Raw genomic sequence first — 17,962 nt, 5'->3', positions numbered from 1 at the left:
ATATATATACTATATATATATACAATATAATATATATTATATATAATATATATTAATATTATATATAATATATATTAATATATATTATATTATATATTAATATAATATGATATGATATGATATAATATAATATAATATAATATAATATAATATAATATATAATATAATATATGATATAATATGATATGATATGATATAATATAATATAATATAATGACAATCATGGACCATCTTGTTGGTTTTCATAGAAGGCTGATCTTAGTTTTAACTCTTTCAGCTCATTGATTCTATTGGTGGACGCGCCTGTCAATCATATCGAATCCTCTCAGCTGATTGGTCAGGCTCGTGGTTGTCTTCCCGCCCCTGTGGGTTGATACCTCCCTCTTCTCTCGCATCCCAGAACCTTCCATTCCGAAAACTGTCCTGCACGCGCTGTCAAGATGATGGGCCAGCAGGTTTTAGTGCTCAGTAAGTAAAATAATTCATTTAAATAAAACGTTATAACGTGTAAAGTCACGTTTAACCGCGGGACTCAACATAGCGGCCGGTGTGTAGCCGTTAGAGACACAAAGGAGACATGTGCGAGACTAGCTGTTAGCAGCTAAACCTAGCCGGTATTAGCATCGTTAGCATCGTGTCGTACGTTCTACAGCGTGGCGAGAGATGCTAAATCTAAGCTAACACACCCTCGTTACTCGGCATTAAAATGCTGCTAGCTCGTCTGCTAATGCTAGCTTCATCATGACGTGTGTCTCGTTCCAGACTCCGTTAACGGTTTACTCATTTTATCAGATAACGTGTAAATCATGACGTCATGACTCATGAATAAAGCCTTTTAATGTGAGCCTTTATTTAACGGTAACGGCTCCTCTTATTTAAATGTATATAAACGGGCCTTAATGCTAACCGTTAGCATTAGTAGCTTTAACGTTATTGGCGGTGTGACTCTGCACCGTGCAGGCTGAATGGGGTTCCTGTAAGCTAAGCTAACGTTAGCATGCTGTCCGGGTCGCAGTTTTAGTTATTTTGTTGAGGCGGCCACGCCCTCAGTGATCGATCACTGAGCGATGGAGTCATGTTACGATGTCTGTGTGAATGCTGCGTGTTCATGCTAAAGATGAACTGATGCTAAACATTATTGATCAGGGCTGCTGATCCATTGATGACCTCATCAGCTCATATTTATTGATTAGTTACTTCCTGCTTCAGTTGATCAGCTGATGTTTCATACTAATCATGATGGTGTATTGATCTCTAATCACTGAATGTTGAAACTCAACATTCTTTAAAACATGCTTTGTTCTCTTAAATTAGTTGTATGGTCCTCTTGCCATATTGTGTGTGTGTGTGTGTGTATGTATGTGGTCTCACTTCCTGTTTTTTGTCTTTAGACCACAACATGAAGAGAGAGTCAGGACGTAAAGTCCAGACCGGGAACATCAACGCTGCCAAGGTGGGTCCAGCTGAGCTTCATCAAGAATTTAAAGAAATACACACAGACGCAAGCAGGTGTACTTGTATCAGTGTTTCCCTTGAAGGACGAGGCATGTCACGTCTGTCACTACATGGTCGCGCGTTTACAATTCCCTGCTCTCTGAATCGTGCACAGCGGTGTTCCTCCCCGATCCACGCGCACACACATGTGAACAGTCACTCTCCTGCGAGTAGCCCCCCCCCCCCCCCCCCAAAATAGCTGTAAACCTAGGGGAAACACTGTGTATTCATTCATTCATAAAGTTGTTAAAATGTATGAAGTGGTGTTTGACCCAGTGATGGTGCTGGTTTAACGGTCACAGTGGTGATGATGAAGATTGTTTGTGTTTCAGACCATCGCTGATGTCATCAGAACCTGCCTCGGCCCCCGGGCCATGATGAAGGTCAGACCTCACACTCATCAACAAGCCCGTCTGTAATAACTGGTTTATAGCTGCATCATGTTTATTGATTGTGTGTGTGTGTGTGTGTGTGTGTGTGTGTGTGTGTGTGTGTGTGTGTGTGTAGATGTTGCTCGACCCTATGGGAGGTATCGTGATGACCAACGATGGAAACGCCATCCTCAGAGAGGTGAGATACACGTGTTATTACCAGAGAGATAAACGTGTTATTACCAGAGAGATGCACTTATTACCAGAGAGATGCACACGTTATTACAGAGAGATGCACACGTTATTACCAGAGAGATAAACGTGTTATTACCAGAGAGATGCACGTGTTATTACCAGAGAGATACACGTGTTATTACCAGAGAGATGCACGTGTTATTACCAGAGAGATGCACGTGTTATTACCAGAGAGATGCACGTGTTATTACCAGAGAGATGCACGTGTTATTACCAGAGAGATACACGTGTTATTACCAGAGAGATACACGTGTTATTACCAGAGAGATAAACGTGTTATTACCAGAGAGATACACGTGTTATTGCCGGCGGGCTGAACGTGTCTCCATGTCAACAGATCCAGGTCCAGCATCCTGCAGCCAAGTCCATGATCGAGATCAGCCGCACACAGGACGAAGAGGTGGGAGACGGGACCACGTCTGTCATCATCCTGGGTGAGTTCTGTAGTAGTAGTAGTAGTAGTAGTAGTAGTAGTAGTAGTAGTAGTAGTAGTAGTAGTACATGACTGTGTGTTTGTGTGTAGCCGGTGAGATGCTGTCTGTAGCTGAACAGTTCCTGGAGCAGCAGATGCACCCGACGGTGGTGATCAGTGCCTACAGACAAGCTCTGGAGGACATGCTGGAGACCCTGAAGGACCTCAGGTACACACAGACCTCCATGTTGTGTCTACACAGAGTGCCTTCAGTGGTTGAACCATCTGATTGACGTTTGACCTCCTGTCCTCAGCTTCCCCGTGGACACGTCTGACCGCTCCATGATGCTGAAGATCGTCCACTCCGCCATCAACACCAAAGCTCTGAGCCGCTGGTCTGAACTGGCCTGTGGCATCGCTCTGGACGCCGTCCGCACCGTGGAGCTGGAGGACAACGGACGCAAAGAGATCGACATCAAGAAGTACGCCAAAGTGGAGAAGGTACGACTTCCTGTCTGCCTCTCTGAGGGGGGTGTTGTCGTCGTTGTGTTCAGGTTCCTGTGGTAAATGTTGTTGTGTTCAGGTTCCTGTGGTAAATATCGTTGTGTTCAGGTTCCTGTGGTAAACGTTGTTGTTGTGTTCAGGTTCCTGTGGTAAACGTTGTTGTTGTGTTCATGTTCCTGTGGTAAACGTTGTTGTTGTGTTCATGTTCCTGTGGTAAACGTTGTTGTTGTGTTCATGTTCCTGTGGTAAACGTTGTTGTTGTGTTCAGGTTCCTGTGGTAAACGTTGTTGTTGTGTTCAGGTTCCTGTGGTAAACGTCGTTGTTGTGTTCAGGTTCCTGTGGTAAACGTCGTTGTTGTGTTCAGGTTCCTGTGGTAAACGTCGTCGTTGTGTTCAGGTTCCTGTGGTAAACGTCGTTGTTGTGTTCAGGTTCCTGTGGTAAACGTTGTTGTTGTGTTCATGTTCCTGTGGTAAACGTTGTTGTTGTTGTGTTCATGTTCCTGTGGTAAACGTTGTTGTTGTTGTTGTGTTCAGGTTCCTGTGGTAAACGTTGTTGTTGTGTTCAGGTTCCTGTGGTAAACGTTGTTGTTGTTGTTGTTGTTGTGTTCAGGTTCCTGTGGTAAACGTTGTTGTTGTTGTGTTCAGGTTCCCGGGGGGATCATAGAGGACTCCTGCGTGCTCAGAGGAGTGATGGTGAACAAAGACGTGACTCATCCTCGGATGAGGCGTCTCATCAAAGACCCTCGGATCATCCTGCTGGACTGTTCTCTGGAGTACAAGAAGGGGGAGAGCCAGGTAACAACAATAACAACAATAGTAATAATAACAACAATGATAACAATAGTAATAATAACAACATTGATAACATAGTAATAATAGTAATGTGTTGTGTATTAGACTGACATAGAGATCAGTAAGGAGGAGGACTTCAATAGAATCCTGCAGATGGAGGAAGAATACATTCAGCACATCTGTGAGGACGTGATCCGCCTGAAACCAGACCTGCTGTTCACTGAGAAGGGGATCTCAGGTAAACACACATTACACACACATCTCACACACACACACATCTCACACACACACATCTAACTGTTGGTGTCTCCTCTCAGATCTGGCTCAGCATTACCTGATGAAGGCAAACATCACCGCCATCCGCCGGGTGAGGAAGACTGACAACAACCGCATTGCCAGGTAAACATTGAGCAGCCAATCAGCTGTCAGCAGACACATTGAGCAGCCAATCAGCTCTCAGCAGACACATTGAGCAGCCAATCAGCTCTCAGCAGACACATTGAGTAAACTCTCTCTCTCTCTCAGGGCGTGCGGGGCTCGTATTGCCAGCAGGACCGACGAGCTGCGTGAGGAAGACGTGGGTACGGGGGCGGGTCTGTTTGAAGTGAAGAAGATCGGTGACGAGTATTTTGCCTTCGTCACCGAGTGTAAAGACCCGAAAGCCTGCACCATCCTGCTGAGAGGAGCCAGCAAGGAGATCCTGGCTGTAAGGAGTCGTTATTCATTTATTATTAATCCACCGCTCTGTGTTCAGCTCTTCATTCTACCACTGTCACTTCAACTGCTTTCATCAGTTTCACTATCGCAACACTCACTTCCACTACCTACCCTACCCTACCCTACCTTACCTTTACCCTACCTTACCCTACCCTACCTTAACCCTACCTTAACTCTACCTTACCCTACCTTTACCCTACCTTACCTTTACCCTACCTTACCTTAACCCTACCTTACCTTACCCTACCTTAACCCTACCTTACCCTACCCTACCTTAACCCTACCTTACCCTACCTTTACCCTACCTTACCTTAACCCTACCTTACCTTAACCCTACCTTACCCTACCTTTACCCTACCTTACCTTTACCCTACCTTACCTTTACCCTACCTTACCTTTACCCTACCCTACCTTTACCCTACCTTACCTTTACCCTACCTTACCTTAACCCTACCTTACCTTAACCCTACCTTACCCTACCTTTACCCTACCTTACCTTTACCCTACCCTACCTTAACCCTACCTTACCTTAACCCTACCTTACCCTACCTTTACCCTACCTTACCTTTACCCTACCTTACCTTTACCCTACCTTACCTTTACCCTACCTTACCTTACCTTTACCCTACCTTACCTTTACCCTACCTTAACCCTACCCTACCTTACCTTAACCCTACCTTACCCTACCTTTACCCTACCTTACCTTTACCCTACCTTACCTTAACCCTACCTTACCTTTACCCTACCCTACCTTAACCCTACCTTACCTTAACCCTACCTTACCTTACCTTTACCCTACCTTACCTTTACCCTACCTTACCTTACCTTTACCTTACCTTTACCCTACCTTACCTTAACCCTACCCTACCTTACCTTACCTTAACCCTACCTTACCCTACCTTACCTTTACCCTACCTTACCTTAACCCTACCCTACCTTACCTTAACCCTACCTTACCCTACCTTTGCCCTACCTTACCTTTACCCTACCTTACCTTACCTTAACCCTACCTTACCCTACCTTACCTTTACCCTACCTTACCTTAACCCTACCCTACCTTACCTTAACCCTACCCTACCTTACCTTAACCCTACCTTACCTTACCTTTACCCTACCTTACCTTTACCCTACCTTTACCTTACCCTACCTTACCTTAACCCTACCTTACCTTACCTTTACCTTACCCTACCTTTACCCTACCTTTACCTTACCCTACCCTACCTTAACCCTACCTTAACCCTACCTTTCCCTACCTTTACCCTACCTTACCTTAACCCTACCTTACCTTACCCTACCTTAACCCTACCTTACCCTACCTTTACCCTACCTTACCTTAACCCTACCTTACCTTACCCTACCTTACCTTACCCTACCTTACCTTTACCCTACCTTACCTTACCTTTACCCTACCCTACCTTAACCCTACCTTACCTTTACCCTACCTTACCTTTACCCTACCTTACCGTAACCCTACCCTACCTTACCTTTACCCTACCTTACCTTACCTTACCTTACCTTACCTTTACCCTACCTTAACCCTACCTTACCTTAACCCTACCTTACCCTACCTTTACCCTACCTTACCTTTACCCTACCTTACCTTACCTTTACCTTACCTTTACCCTACCTTACCTTAACCCTACCCTACCTTACCTTAACCTTACCTTACCTTTACCCTACCTTACCTTAACCCTACCCTACCTTACCTTAACCTTACCTTACCTTAACCCTACCTTACCCTACCTTACCTTTACCCTACCTTACCTTACCTTAACCCTACCTTACCCTACCTTACCTTTACCCTACCTTACCTTACCTTAACCCTACCCTACCTCACCTTACCTTAACCCTACCTTACCCTACCTTTACCCTACCTTACCTTTACCCTACCTTACCTTACCTTAACCCTACCTTACCCTACCTTACCTTTACCCTACCCTACCTTACCTTAACCCTACCCTACCTTACCTTACCTTAACCCTACCTTACCCTACCTTTACCCTACCTTACCTTTACCCTACCTTACCTTACCTTAACCCTACCTTACCCTACCTTTACCCTACCTTACCTTTACCCTACCTTACCTTAACCCTACCCTACCTTACCTTACCTTAACCCTACCTTACCCTACCTTTACCCTACCTTACCTTTACCCTACCTTACCTTACCTTAACCCTACCCTACCTTACCTTAACCCTACCCTACCTTACCTTAACCCTACCTTACCTTTACCCTACCTTAACCCTACCTTACCTTTACCCTACCTTTACCTTACCCTACCTTACCTTAACCCTACCTTACCCTACCTTACCTTACCTTACCTTACCTTACCGACGCTTCCTTTCCTTCAGGAGGTGGAGAGGAACCTCCAGGATGCCATGCAGGTGTGTCGTAATGTGTTATTGGAGCCCTCCCTGTTGCCTGGAGGCGGAGCTGTAGAGATGGCGGTGTCTAAACGTCTGATGGAACGTTCTCGCTCCCTGACCGGTGTTGATCAGTGGCCCTACAGAGCTGTGGCTCAGGCTCTGGAGGTGATCCCCAGGACCCTGATCCAGAACTGTGGGGCCTCCACCATCCGAGTGCTGACGTCACTGAGGGTACAACTTTATTTATAACTTGATCTTTAACGTCAATAACTTTCTTCATAAAGTCAATAACTCTGTTGATGGTCTCTTCAGGCCAAACACACTCAGGAGAACAGTGTGAGCTGGGGGGTGGACGGTGAGACCGGCTGTCTGTCCGACATGATGGCTCTGGGGATCTGGGAGCCGCTGGCTGTTAAAGCTCAGACCTACAAGACGGCCGTGGAGGTCGGTACCCTCGCTGATGTGAATATTAATGATCGGTGCACATGCTTCTCACTGTAACCGTCTCTCTACCTGTCTCTCTCTCTACCTGTCTCTCTCTCTACCTGTCTCTCTCTCTACCTGTCTCTCTCTACCTGTCTCTCTCTCTACCTGTCTCTCTCTACCTGTCTCTCTCTCTACCTGTCTCTCTCTCTACCTGTCTCTCTCTCTACCTGTCTCTCTCTCTACCTGTCTGTTGTTCAGACGGCCATCTTGTTGCTGCGCATCGATGACATCGTCTCTGGTCACAAGAAGAAAGACAAAGACGGTCAGATGGGAGGACAGGGAGCTGAGTAGATCCACATCAGAACCACTGCAACAGTCTGTGTGTGTGTCTGCCTGTCTGTCTAACTGTCTGTGTGTGTGTGTGTGTGTGTGTGTGTGTGTGTGTGTGGACCAGACGACTCACTGAAACTCAATAAACAGTCAATAAAGTTAGAAACTTGTTTGTTTTTATTTCTAATACATTGAAGTCTTTGTGTTGAGTTCTCTGATGAAACCCAGACCTGAACCTCATCAGACCTGAACCTCCTGTAGTGAGTCTAGAGTTCAGCCTGTGCTGAACATCTGGTAGATGTTGAGTTGAAGCTGTGGTTGATGACCAGCTGCTGTCCTCTGGGTCACATGACTCGTCTGGTTTGATGGTTTAAAGAATATAAAGTGGATTCTTCACCGTTCTGTGTTCCTTTAATAACTTCATGCAAACACATTGACACCATTTCTTCATGCGAGGCCTCATTTACATGAAGGTTCAGCTTGTTTTTGAGTGTCGGAGCGATCAGCGTCTGGTGTTGATGGACCACAGACTCTGTGTCCGTTTAGTTCGGCTGTTTTTAAATAACAGCACATAATCACAGCTCCCAGTATGAATGATCACCAACCTGTCTACACTTCATAAAAACTCTTCAAACACGTCAACATTCATTTCCGCCTCCTGTTGCCTTCACATGTACCGACCTGAACCTCCAGAGAACCGTCTGGGTTTGTGTTGATGCCTAAAGAACCGCTGCGTTAACGCTCCGCTGATCACATCAGAGCTCTGACGTCACTACACAGCTTGAGTTCATGTTCACGTGTTGTCGCCATTAAATTAGCAAAAGTCATTAAATATGAAGCAAAAAGTCATTTATTTAGAGACGTTAAACATTGAATAATAAAAAGGATAGTACGAGGGTTAGGTGGCTCTTATTTTAATAACTTTATATAATCTATAGTAATAATCTATAGTTATTCATAAACTTTGTCGGTTGTCATTCAAAACAAGACGTCTGATAGAAACTTTGTATTAATATTAATCTAAAATGTTTAAAGCATGAAAAATAAATATAATCAGTAACAAGAACAACAGATTAGATTGTTGTAATATATTATATTTATTTAAATGTGTTCAATGTTAAAACGTTCTTTTTTATTATTGATCGTCACACTGTGATTGTATATGAATCATTTTGGTAATAAAGTTTTTTTAAATGGGTCAGCTGACTTGTGGAGGATGGACCCGCCCTTCCCCGCCTCTGATTGGCTCGTACTCGTTGGTGAGCCAATGAGAGGCAGACGAGGGCGGGTCCTAAATGATTTTGTCATGTGACCTGCTCCGCTGGGTCACAACAAAGATGGCGGCTACAGCGAAGAAACGGAGCTGCGGAGTTTCTTCTTCTTCTTCTTCTTCTCTCGTTTTTCTGTTTTCTGTTTTCAGTTTGTGTCAAAGTTCGTTCAGCGGAGAAACTACCAGCAGAAACGTGAGAAAATATGATAAACTCTTAATATTTATATGTAATATTCACTGAAAGAAACCGGAAGTGAAACTTTGTTGAACATTTATTTTGTTTTTATATTTAACAACAATCAAAACAACTAATCTGACTTTAATGTCGATCATTGTTTGAAATACTTAAAAAAAAAGCAGATTAATGACGTCACGTTCCACAGGTCAGAAAACATCAACGTTGTTGATTTTATTTATTATAAATGATAGAAATAAAACATAAAATGTAGGTTTTACTTTCAATAATTTAACTTATAAATCAGTGCAGCAACAAATCAAAGTACATTTACAAGTACTTTACTTTGAGGTACTGGTACTTTACTTTACTTTGAGGTACTGGTACTTTACTTTGAGCTTACATTTGACCTACATGTATCACATGGAGACCTAAGAAGAAGTGTCTTGGGGGACCATGCTCTAAATCTAACGGGAAGTCGGCCATTTTGATTTTTGTGTGAATTTTCCCTTGATTTCTAGTCGCTACACTTTAATGAACTCCTGCTCGGGACTTTGTCAGATCCACTTCATATTTGTTCAGTACGATCTAAAGACCGTTGCTATTAAAAGTTACTCAAAGCTTTACGTTTGATGGAATGGCGTAACCGTGGCGTGGCGGCCATTTTACGTGATTCGCCGTTAAACAACCAGCTGATGTAACTCCACTGGATGATGTTTACCACAGGAACCTGAACACAACATCTACCACAGGAACCTGAACACAACATTTACCACAGGAACCTGAACATAACATTTACCACAGGAACCTGAACATAACATTTACCACAGGAACCTGAACACAACATTTACCACAGGAACCTGAACACAACATTTACCACAGGAACCTGAACACAACATCTACCACAGGAACCTGAACACAACATCTACCACAGGAACCTGAACACAACATCTACCACAGGAACCTGAACACAACATCTACCACAGGAACCTGAACACAACATTTACCACAGGAACCTGAACACAACATTTACCACAGGAACCTGAACACAACATTTACCACAGGAACCTGAACACAACATTTACCACAGAATCCTGAACACAACATCTACCACAGGAACCTGAACACAACATCTACCACAGGAACCTGAACACAACATCTACCACAGAAACCTGAACACAACATCTACCACAGGAACCTGAACACAACATTTACCACAGGAACCTGAACACAACATTTACCACAGGACTCCACCGGTCAGCTGATGTAACTCCACAGGCGTTATGTGACAAACTGAACATTTACATGATGTGGTCTATACCTGATGTAGAGCAACATGATGCATGTTTGCGCGGGTTCTCTAGCGTCACATAGTGGAAACAGGAACCGGTGGAATATTTGCACTCTTATAAAAAAAAAAAAGAAATGAAGATGATGAAGACAGTTCCTGTCTGTCTGTCTGTCTGTCTGCCTCTGATCGTCGTCTCTTCTTCTCTCCTCAGTTGTCGGTACAGTTGAACCCCGGTTCGTCCTCGTCGCCCTCCGGTGGTGACCTGCTGCATGTGAGAGCCGTAGGAGTCAACGACACGCTGCACTTCCTGTTCTGCAGCCAGGGGGCGCCGACGCTGCTGCTGGTCCACACCAACTCTTCTTCTTCTACCGTGGAGGTCTGTTCTCTTCTTCTTCTACTGTAGAGGTCTGTTCTCTTCTTCTTCTACTGTAGAGGTCTGTTCTCTTCTTCTTCTACTGCGGAGGTCTGTGCTCTTCTTCTTCTTCTGCGGAGGTCTGTGCTCTTCTTCTTCTACTGCGGAGGTCTGTGCTCTTCTTCTTCTACTGCGGAGGTCTGTGCTCTTCTTCTTCTACCGTGGAGGTCTGTGCTCTTCTTCTTCTACCGTGGAGGTCTGTGCTCTTCTTCTTCTACCGTGGAGGTCTGTTCTCTTCTTCTTCTACCGTGGAGGTCTGTTCTCTTCTTCTTCTACCGCGGAGGTCTGTGCTCTTCTTCTTCTGCGGAGGTCTGTGCTCTTCTTCTTCTACTGCGGAGGTCTGTGCTCTTCTTCTTCTACTGCGGAGGTCTGTTCTCTTCTTCTACCGTGGAGGTCTGTTCTCTTCTTCTTCTACTGCGGAGGTCTGTGCTCTTCTTCTTCTACCGTGGAGGTCTGTGCTCTTCTTCTTCTACCGTGGAGGTCTGTGCTCTTCTTCTTCTACCATGGAGGTCTGTTCTCTTCTTCTTCTACCGTGGAGGTCTGTTCTCTTCTTCTTCTACCGCGGAGGTCTGTGCTCTTCTTCTTCTACTGCGGAGGTCTGTGCTCTTCTTCTTCTACTGCGGAGGTCTGTGCTCTTCTTCTACTGCGGAGGTCTGTTCTCTTCTTCTACCGTGGAGGTCTGTTCTCTTCTTCTACTGTGGAGGTCTGTTCTCTTCTTCTACCGTGGAGGTCTGTGCTCTTAGTATTAGTATTGAATAAAATATAACCTGGACAGATACCAGAGAGACCTGAACAGATCCTCAGAGAGGTAGTACTACTCTGTACCCTTGGTAAAGGTAGTACTACACTAAACTAAGACGTTTTATGACATACGATACTATGTTTTTCTCTCTCAGGTGAACTGGCCTCAGTTTGAGGCTCGTAACATCAGCGGCAGCCTGAAGGTGGAGCCAGCGAGCAGCATCCTGTACAGCTCGGCTGTCGTCTTCAGCAGGGTCAGTCCACCTTAAATCTACCAACACCAGCCAGTCCACCTTAAATCCACCAACACCAGCCAGTCCACCTTAAATCTACCAACACCAGCCAGTCCACCTTAAATCTACCAACACCAGCCAGTCCACCTTAAATCTACAAACACCAGCCAGTCCACCTTAAATCCACCAACACCAGCCAGTCCACCTTAAATCTACCAACACCAGCCAGTCCACCTTAAATCCACCAACACCAGCCAGTCCACCTTAAATCTACCAACACCAGCCAGTCCACCTTAAATCCACCAACACCAGCCAGTCCACCTTAAATCCACCAACACCAGCCAGTCCACCTTAAATCTACCAACACCAGCCAGTCCACCTTAAATCTACCAACACCAGCCAGTCCACCTTAAATCCACCAACACCAGCCAGTCCACCTTAAATCCACCAACACCAGCCAGTCCACCTTAAATCTACCAACACCAGCCAGTCCACCTTAAATCCACCAACACCAGCCAGTCCACCTTAAATCCACCAACACCAGCCAGTCCACCTTAAATCCACCAACACCAGCCAGTCCACCTTAAATCCACCAACACCAGCCAGTCCACCTTAAATCTACCAACACCAGCCAGTCCACCTTAAATCCACCAACACCAGCCAGTCCACCTTAAATCCACCAACACCAGCCAGTCCACCTTAAATCCACCAACACCAGCCAGTCCACCTTAAATCCACCAACACCAGCCAGTCCACCTTAAATCCACCAACACCAGCCAGTCCACCTTAAATCCACCAACACCAGCCAGTCCACCTTAAATCCACCAACACCAGCCAGTCCACCTTAAATCCACCAACACCAGCCAGTCCACCTTAAATCCACCAACACCAGCCAGTCCACCTTAAATCCACCAACACCAGCCAGTCCACCTTAAATCCACCAACACCAGCCAGTCCACCTTAAACCTACCAACACCAGCCAGTCCACCTTAAATCCACCAACACCAGCCAGTCCACCTTAAATCCACCAACACCAGCCAGTCCACCTTAAACCTACCAACACCAGCCAGTCCACCTTAAATCCACCAACACCAGCCAGTCCACCTTAAATCTACCAACACCAGCCAGTCCACCTTAAATCCACCAACACCAGCCAGTCCACCTTAAATCCACCAACACCAGCCAGTCCACCTTAAATCCACCAACACCAGCCAGTCCACCTTAAATCTACCAACACCAGCCAGTCCACCTTAAATCCACCAACACCAGCCAGTCCACCTTAAATCCACCAACACCAGCCAGTCCACCTTAAACCTACCAACACCAGCCAGTCCACCTTAAATCCACCAACACCAGCCAGTCCACCTTAAATCTACCAACACCAGCCAGTCCACCTTAAACCTTTAATTTGCCTCGTTAGTAACTGTTCATGACGCAGGTGTAACTGTAGTTCTATGATGGAGAATGAACTACACATGTAGTTTGTGTGAATGTGAGTAAAACCTTTACTTTGGTAACTGAACTCCTTCCTGTTTTCTCAGCTGTTGGAGTACGATGATGTGAACGACACGGCCGATCCGACCTCTGACCTCTTCCCTCCGTACGAGCTGCAGGACTTCACCTGGTCTCGTCTCAACCTGTCGGGTTTCAGCGCTCTGCTGTGCGGAGCCGCCAAAACCTTCATCAACGGGTCGCTCTGCCTGCAGGTCACATGTGAACCTGCAGCAGCGTTTATTCTAGTTTGAGATTAATTATTAAAACATAATCTTCGTGTATTTTTCTTCTTCCAGCTCTCTGCGTTTGAGTCAGAAGGGCGGGATCAGTCCTGGCCCCGCCTCCTCCACACGGCTAACTCCTCCCAGTTAAGGGTGTGGCTTGATGGCGTGTCGCCGCGTGCGACTCGTTCGAGGTTCCTATTGGAGCTGCAGGCGGTGGGCGGGGCTTATCCTCTGAGCAGAGTGGAGGTTCACCGATCGATCGACGACGAGTTCACGCCGTCAATATTTAAGGTGATCAAGAGTTCAATCAACAGGAAGTTAAACTAAAGAGTCCAGACCGGTGAACCGGTGTGAACACAATAAATCCTCATCGATGAGACGATGAGCAGCACTAACCTTTGACCTTTGACCTCTCAGGTGTCTCAGTGGGTGTCCTCGCTGAACGGCAGCTCTGATGTTCTGGGTTTCCTCCAGTGGAAGCCGGTGTCGTACCGGCGGTCCGACCCGGCTCTGGAGTTCGCCACGCCGGTCCGTCACTCCGACCCGCAGCCTCAGAGCGGCGAGGCGGCGGCGGCGGCGTCCGGTCTGATCCGAGCGTTCTACGCAGAACCGCAAACGTTCGGACTCAACGTGAGCTTCGGCCTCGCGGGAGATCCGTTCTACAACAGCACCAAGTTCTTCAGCTGGTCCGTTTGATGATGATTGGTTCTGTTGGTTCTGGTTCTGATGAACAGAGTTAACTCTTTACCTCCTGCAGGACGGTGATGCTGGGCTCCGGTTCTCCGCCCGTGGACTCCTTCTCCCCGCTGGTTCTCGCTGTGATGGCGGTCGGTCTGGGAACTCCCATGATCCTCCTGGTGCTGGGCGGAGTCTACGTCTGCGTCCGCAAGAGGGCGGCGGCGACGACCTACGAGCCAATCAACGGCTGATCTGAGAGTTTAGAACTTTGTTTTTATTTATAAGACTCGTTGATTGAGTCTGATGACATCAGAGTCCAGCTGACCAATCAGGACCCAGGAAGTGTGTTTTTTTTTCTTCATATATATATTTAAAGAGAAAATAATTGACACTTTTATAATTAATTAAATTAGTTGTGATTTGTTTAAAGTGTTAAATGTTTAGAGAGTGAAACGTGTTTTTAAAGTTTCACTGATCGTGAATAAAGTTTAATCTGATTCACCGTTTGTTCCACTTTTACTTCAATAACAAAACATTTACGTAGTTTAACTTCCTGTTTAGGTTTTTATTCTAGAACTACGTGAGATTGTCGGTTTATTTTAAATTCTTACTCTGAATTAGTTTCAGTTTATTTTGGCAGTGAAAGGGTTAAATGAAGCTGATGCTGCGTTCAAAGACACTCAGACGTTTGACCGTCAGCCTGCTGAATGAAGCAACAAGAGGATCAATGAACCGTCACGATGTTGAACTAAACATTGAGAAGAGTTGACAGAATTTAAATAGAAATGACTTTAATCTGTTCAGCATTCAACCGTCTGAGTTCCTCAAGAAACATTTCAGAAAACAGAACTTTAAAACTTTTAAAGTTTTAATAAGTTTCATTGTGATCACAGTTCAAACAGCTGGTTGGTTTTCTCCTCATTACGTCTCAATGAAGACAACGAACTGATCCTGATAGATCAGAGTCTGGATCAGGATAGAAGACTCTGGGTCCAGGTCCTGCTCTGGGTCCAGGTCCTGCTCTCCTAGATGGACTCAATCTGGCGGCGGACTTTCTCAGAGGCGAGACGGTCGAGCCAACGCTGACGGACGACCACGAAGACGGCCAAGACGGCCGTCAGAGCCAACATGGCCGCCTCGAACTTCCAGAAGAGATGGTCCTCCATCACTGCAGAGCGGCAGCTGGGGGGGGGGGGGGCAGTAAAGAGAGTTCAGTAAACAGACGGTAGACTAGCACTGGGCGGTATTTCCCCTGACTGTGTGTTTATAGGTTCATAGTGGTTCACAGAGTATCAACATGTTCCTGTCATCGTGTATGAAGGCTGTGCTCGTGTGTTCCTGTGATGTTGGGATGGCAGTTTGGCTGAAGTATTGTCGCCCCGGTCAGACGTTCCTTGAACCCGGTGTTGTAATGGTTGCTCTGAGTCTAGCCTGTCTGTAGTGGGACCAGGTCCCTGCAGAGCTGGATCCTTACTGCGTTCTTAACGTCGCTCCACCGCTTGCTGTTCTTGTCTTATTGCTGCTTCGAGCTAAAGCCTCTTGGTGCTCCAACATGTCTCCTGCTGAGGTGATGAGTGAGCTGCTCTCTGGGCTCAGACTCTATCGCTGCGTCTCCGTCTGTCTTTGTTCCTCCTGCATCGCTCCGTTCTGTTCGTTAATGTAGCGTTACTATAGCGACGGAGCCTCAGCTGTTAGCACACTGTTGTGCTACCGGGCTAGCGAGCTGTACCCAGCATGCAGTTTGGTTATAAACGGTTGTGTCGTGGTGTTTTGCTCTGTTAAAGAGCGTTAGTTGTGTGTTATTACGTGTTGTTATAACCATCACTAGAGTCCCTCATTACACGCTAGACAGCTAGCTCTGACCGTAGCGCTCTCAGCGGCCAACAATAGATTCTGCTGCCTGTTGACGAGTGACAGCAGTTGTTTCGGCGATGCACCGGTATGACGGTGTGTGAACATGTCTATCATACGGGAAATTAAAACCGGTCCACCGCCCAGCGCTACGGTAGAGCAGCAAACAAACCTCTTGTGCTCGTCTCGGTTGGATCGGGTGCAGTTGACTATTTCCACGTATCCCGTCAGCTCGCAGGACGACCACGACCTCTGAAACACAACAACGTTAGCATCGTTAGCAGTCAGCTGTTACACAACAACGTTACAGCAGTCAGCTGTTTACACAACAACAACGTTAAAGCAGTCAGCTGTTACACAACAACAACGTTAAAGCAGTCAGCTGTTTACACAACAACAACGTTAGCATGGTTACAGCAGTCAGCTGTTTACTACGTGAACCTGTGGACGAGGTCTTTAGAGCACCACTCACGCTCTGGAAGGCGTTACACTGTGAACACTCTGTCGTCACCACGAAGTCCTCCAGCAGCCAGCAGGGGGCGATCAGCTGTTTCACTGCTGGATGACAAGAAGACGGAGGTCAGAGTCCGTTCTGCTGCCGTTTAAAGATGGTTTCTGATTGGTTCTCACCTGTTCTGTCTTCACTCAGCAGAGCCGCTCCAAACACCCTGAAACACAACAACATGTTAGACACAACAACAACAACAACAACAACAGACTGACCTCTGACCTGCAGACTGACCTGAGGGAGACGAGGCCCCAGAACAGAGCGTGGAGGACGAGGACTCGAGGCCGACAGCAGACCACAGGGATCCGACAGTCGCTCTCCATCAGCCTGCTCCTCCACCAGGACGACGCCACCGCCACCCTGGTACTGGTTACGGACTGGTTACTGACTAGTGAGTGACTAGTTAGTGACTAGTGAGTGACTAGTGAGTGACCAGCTGTTTGTCGGTTCCGTACGTCGGTTCAGCCTTCTACATGGTGATCTTACTGGAAGTGTTTTTGGGCTCCAGACTGAAACCTGAACGATAAAACAGATCAATAACAACAACAAACCAACATCTTTCTGTTTGTTTTATATCAGGAGAAGCTGACAATGCGCTTTATTGTTTCCTGTGATATGCCGACGATGATAGCTGACGTCATATATTTAATATTCCTCTGATGTTTGTTTTCTAATCTAGAACTTTCTCTCTGCTGTTTTCGTCAACCGTTAGCAGAGAAGCTAACAGGCTAACAAGCTAACCCAAACCATCTCTACTAAAACTGAATGACGACACACGCTATGTTTGACGTCAGCAACTATTTTACCGTGACGTGTTTTCACACAACGGCGTATTAAGAATGTACGAGACTCTCGCTGAGAAAACAATCCGGCTAATGCTAACAGTTAGCATGCTAACGTTAGCTAGCTTAGCTCCCGGTCTGAACACTCACCGTGATCCGCTGAAACATCCGCCATCTTTAAATCAACACATGAAGAAGAGAAGAAGAAGATACCGTAAATAAAGCTGCAGACTGACCGTTAAAGCTGTCGGTGTTTTGACGTCATCAGACGACTGGTACCAGATCTGTCCTGAAGACGCGAGACCGACAGGTTAGCATCCAGCTGCTGCTTCTACTTCTACTTCCTGTTGTACTTATCCTACTTCCGGTTCATTTTTCTTCTTCTTTAGTCTAGTAGCGGGGTACAAACCAACGGTGAAGGTTTATGTCGCCCCCTGCTGTTAATTTCTCATTTAAATAAATAATGATAATATTAATAATAATGATGATGAAAATAATAATAACAACAACAATAATAAAAATAATAATAATAATAGCAATTATTATTATTATAAAATGAAAAGTGAATACATGGATAAAATGCTGTAACTTTATAAAGAAGTTACATTCTGGATATTAAACTTTATTAAACATCAAT

General features: G+C 45.8%; 3 protein-coding genes across 4 annotated transcripts; 2 read left to right on the top strand and 1 right to left on the bottom strand.

The window, feature by feature from the left end:
* The first annotated feature begins 381 nt into the window (after positions 1-381).
* Positions 382-7,825, top strand: cct3 (chaperonin containing TCP1, subunit 3 (gamma)). The gene is made up of 14 exons (XM_079176547.1): positions 382-468; positions 1,392-1,453; positions 1,827-1,877; positions 2,002-2,064; positions 2,458-2,554; positions 2,644-2,761; positions 2,847-3,033; positions 3,681-3,830; positions 3,933-4,065; positions 4,145-4,226; positions 4,353-4,533; positions 6,896-7,141; positions 7,223-7,354; positions 7,595-7,825. The coding sequence occupies exons 1-14, from the start codon at positions 441-443 to the stop codon at positions 7,685-7,687; spliced, it is 1,623 nt and encodes a 540-aa protein (XP_079032673.1). The 5' UTR covers positions 382-440; the 3' UTR covers positions 7,688-7,825.
* Positions 7,826-9,003: 1,178 nt separating this feature from the next.
* On the top strand, positions 9,004-14,680 carry glmp (glycosylated lysosomal membrane protein; the record flags this gene model as incomplete). Its single annotated transcript, XM_079176353.1, has 7 exons — positions 9,004-9,129; positions 10,614-10,778; positions 11,711-11,809; positions 13,330-13,494; positions 13,579-13,797; positions 13,924-14,192; positions 14,264-14,680. The coding sequence occupies 7 exons, from the start codon at positions 9,004-9,006 to the stop codon at positions 14,433-14,435; spliced, it is 1,215 nt and encodes a 404-aa protein (XP_079032479.1). The 3' UTR covers positions 14,436-14,680.
* A 145-nt stretch (positions 14,681-14,825) lies between these two features.
* jtb (jumping translocation breakpoint) lies at positions 14,826-17,677 on the bottom strand. 2 transcript variants are annotated; one of them, XM_079176553.1, is made up of 6 exons: positions 17,562-17,677; positions 16,778-17,059; positions 16,666-16,703; positions 16,508-16,593; positions 16,208-16,287; positions 14,826-15,366 (listed from the first exon to the last, which is right to left on the bottom strand). In XM_079176553.1, exons 2-6 carry the CDS (start codon positions 16,864-16,866, stop codon positions 15,210-15,212), a joined length of 450 nt encoding a protein of 149 aa, XP_079032679.1. In that variant the 5' UTR covers positions 16,867-17,059; positions 17,562-17,677; the 3' UTR covers positions 14,826-15,209. The 2 variants fall into 2 exon arrangements, with proteins under 2 accessions (XP_079032679.1, XP_079032680.1); XM_079176554.1 differs by having other exon boundaries at positions 16,508-16,590.
* Positions 17,678-17,962: the final 285 nt, after the last annotated feature.

The sequence above is a fragment of the Pholis gunnellus genome, assembly GCF_910591455.1.
Source record: "Pholis gunnellus genome assembly, chromosome: 16".
Classification (NCBI taxonomy): domain Eukaryota; kingdom Metazoa; phylum Chordata; class Actinopteri; order Perciformes; family Pholidae; genus Pholis; species Pholis gunnellus.
Note: the sequence above shows the minus strand (reverse complement) of the source record. Positions and strands in the feature narration are given on the sequence as shown.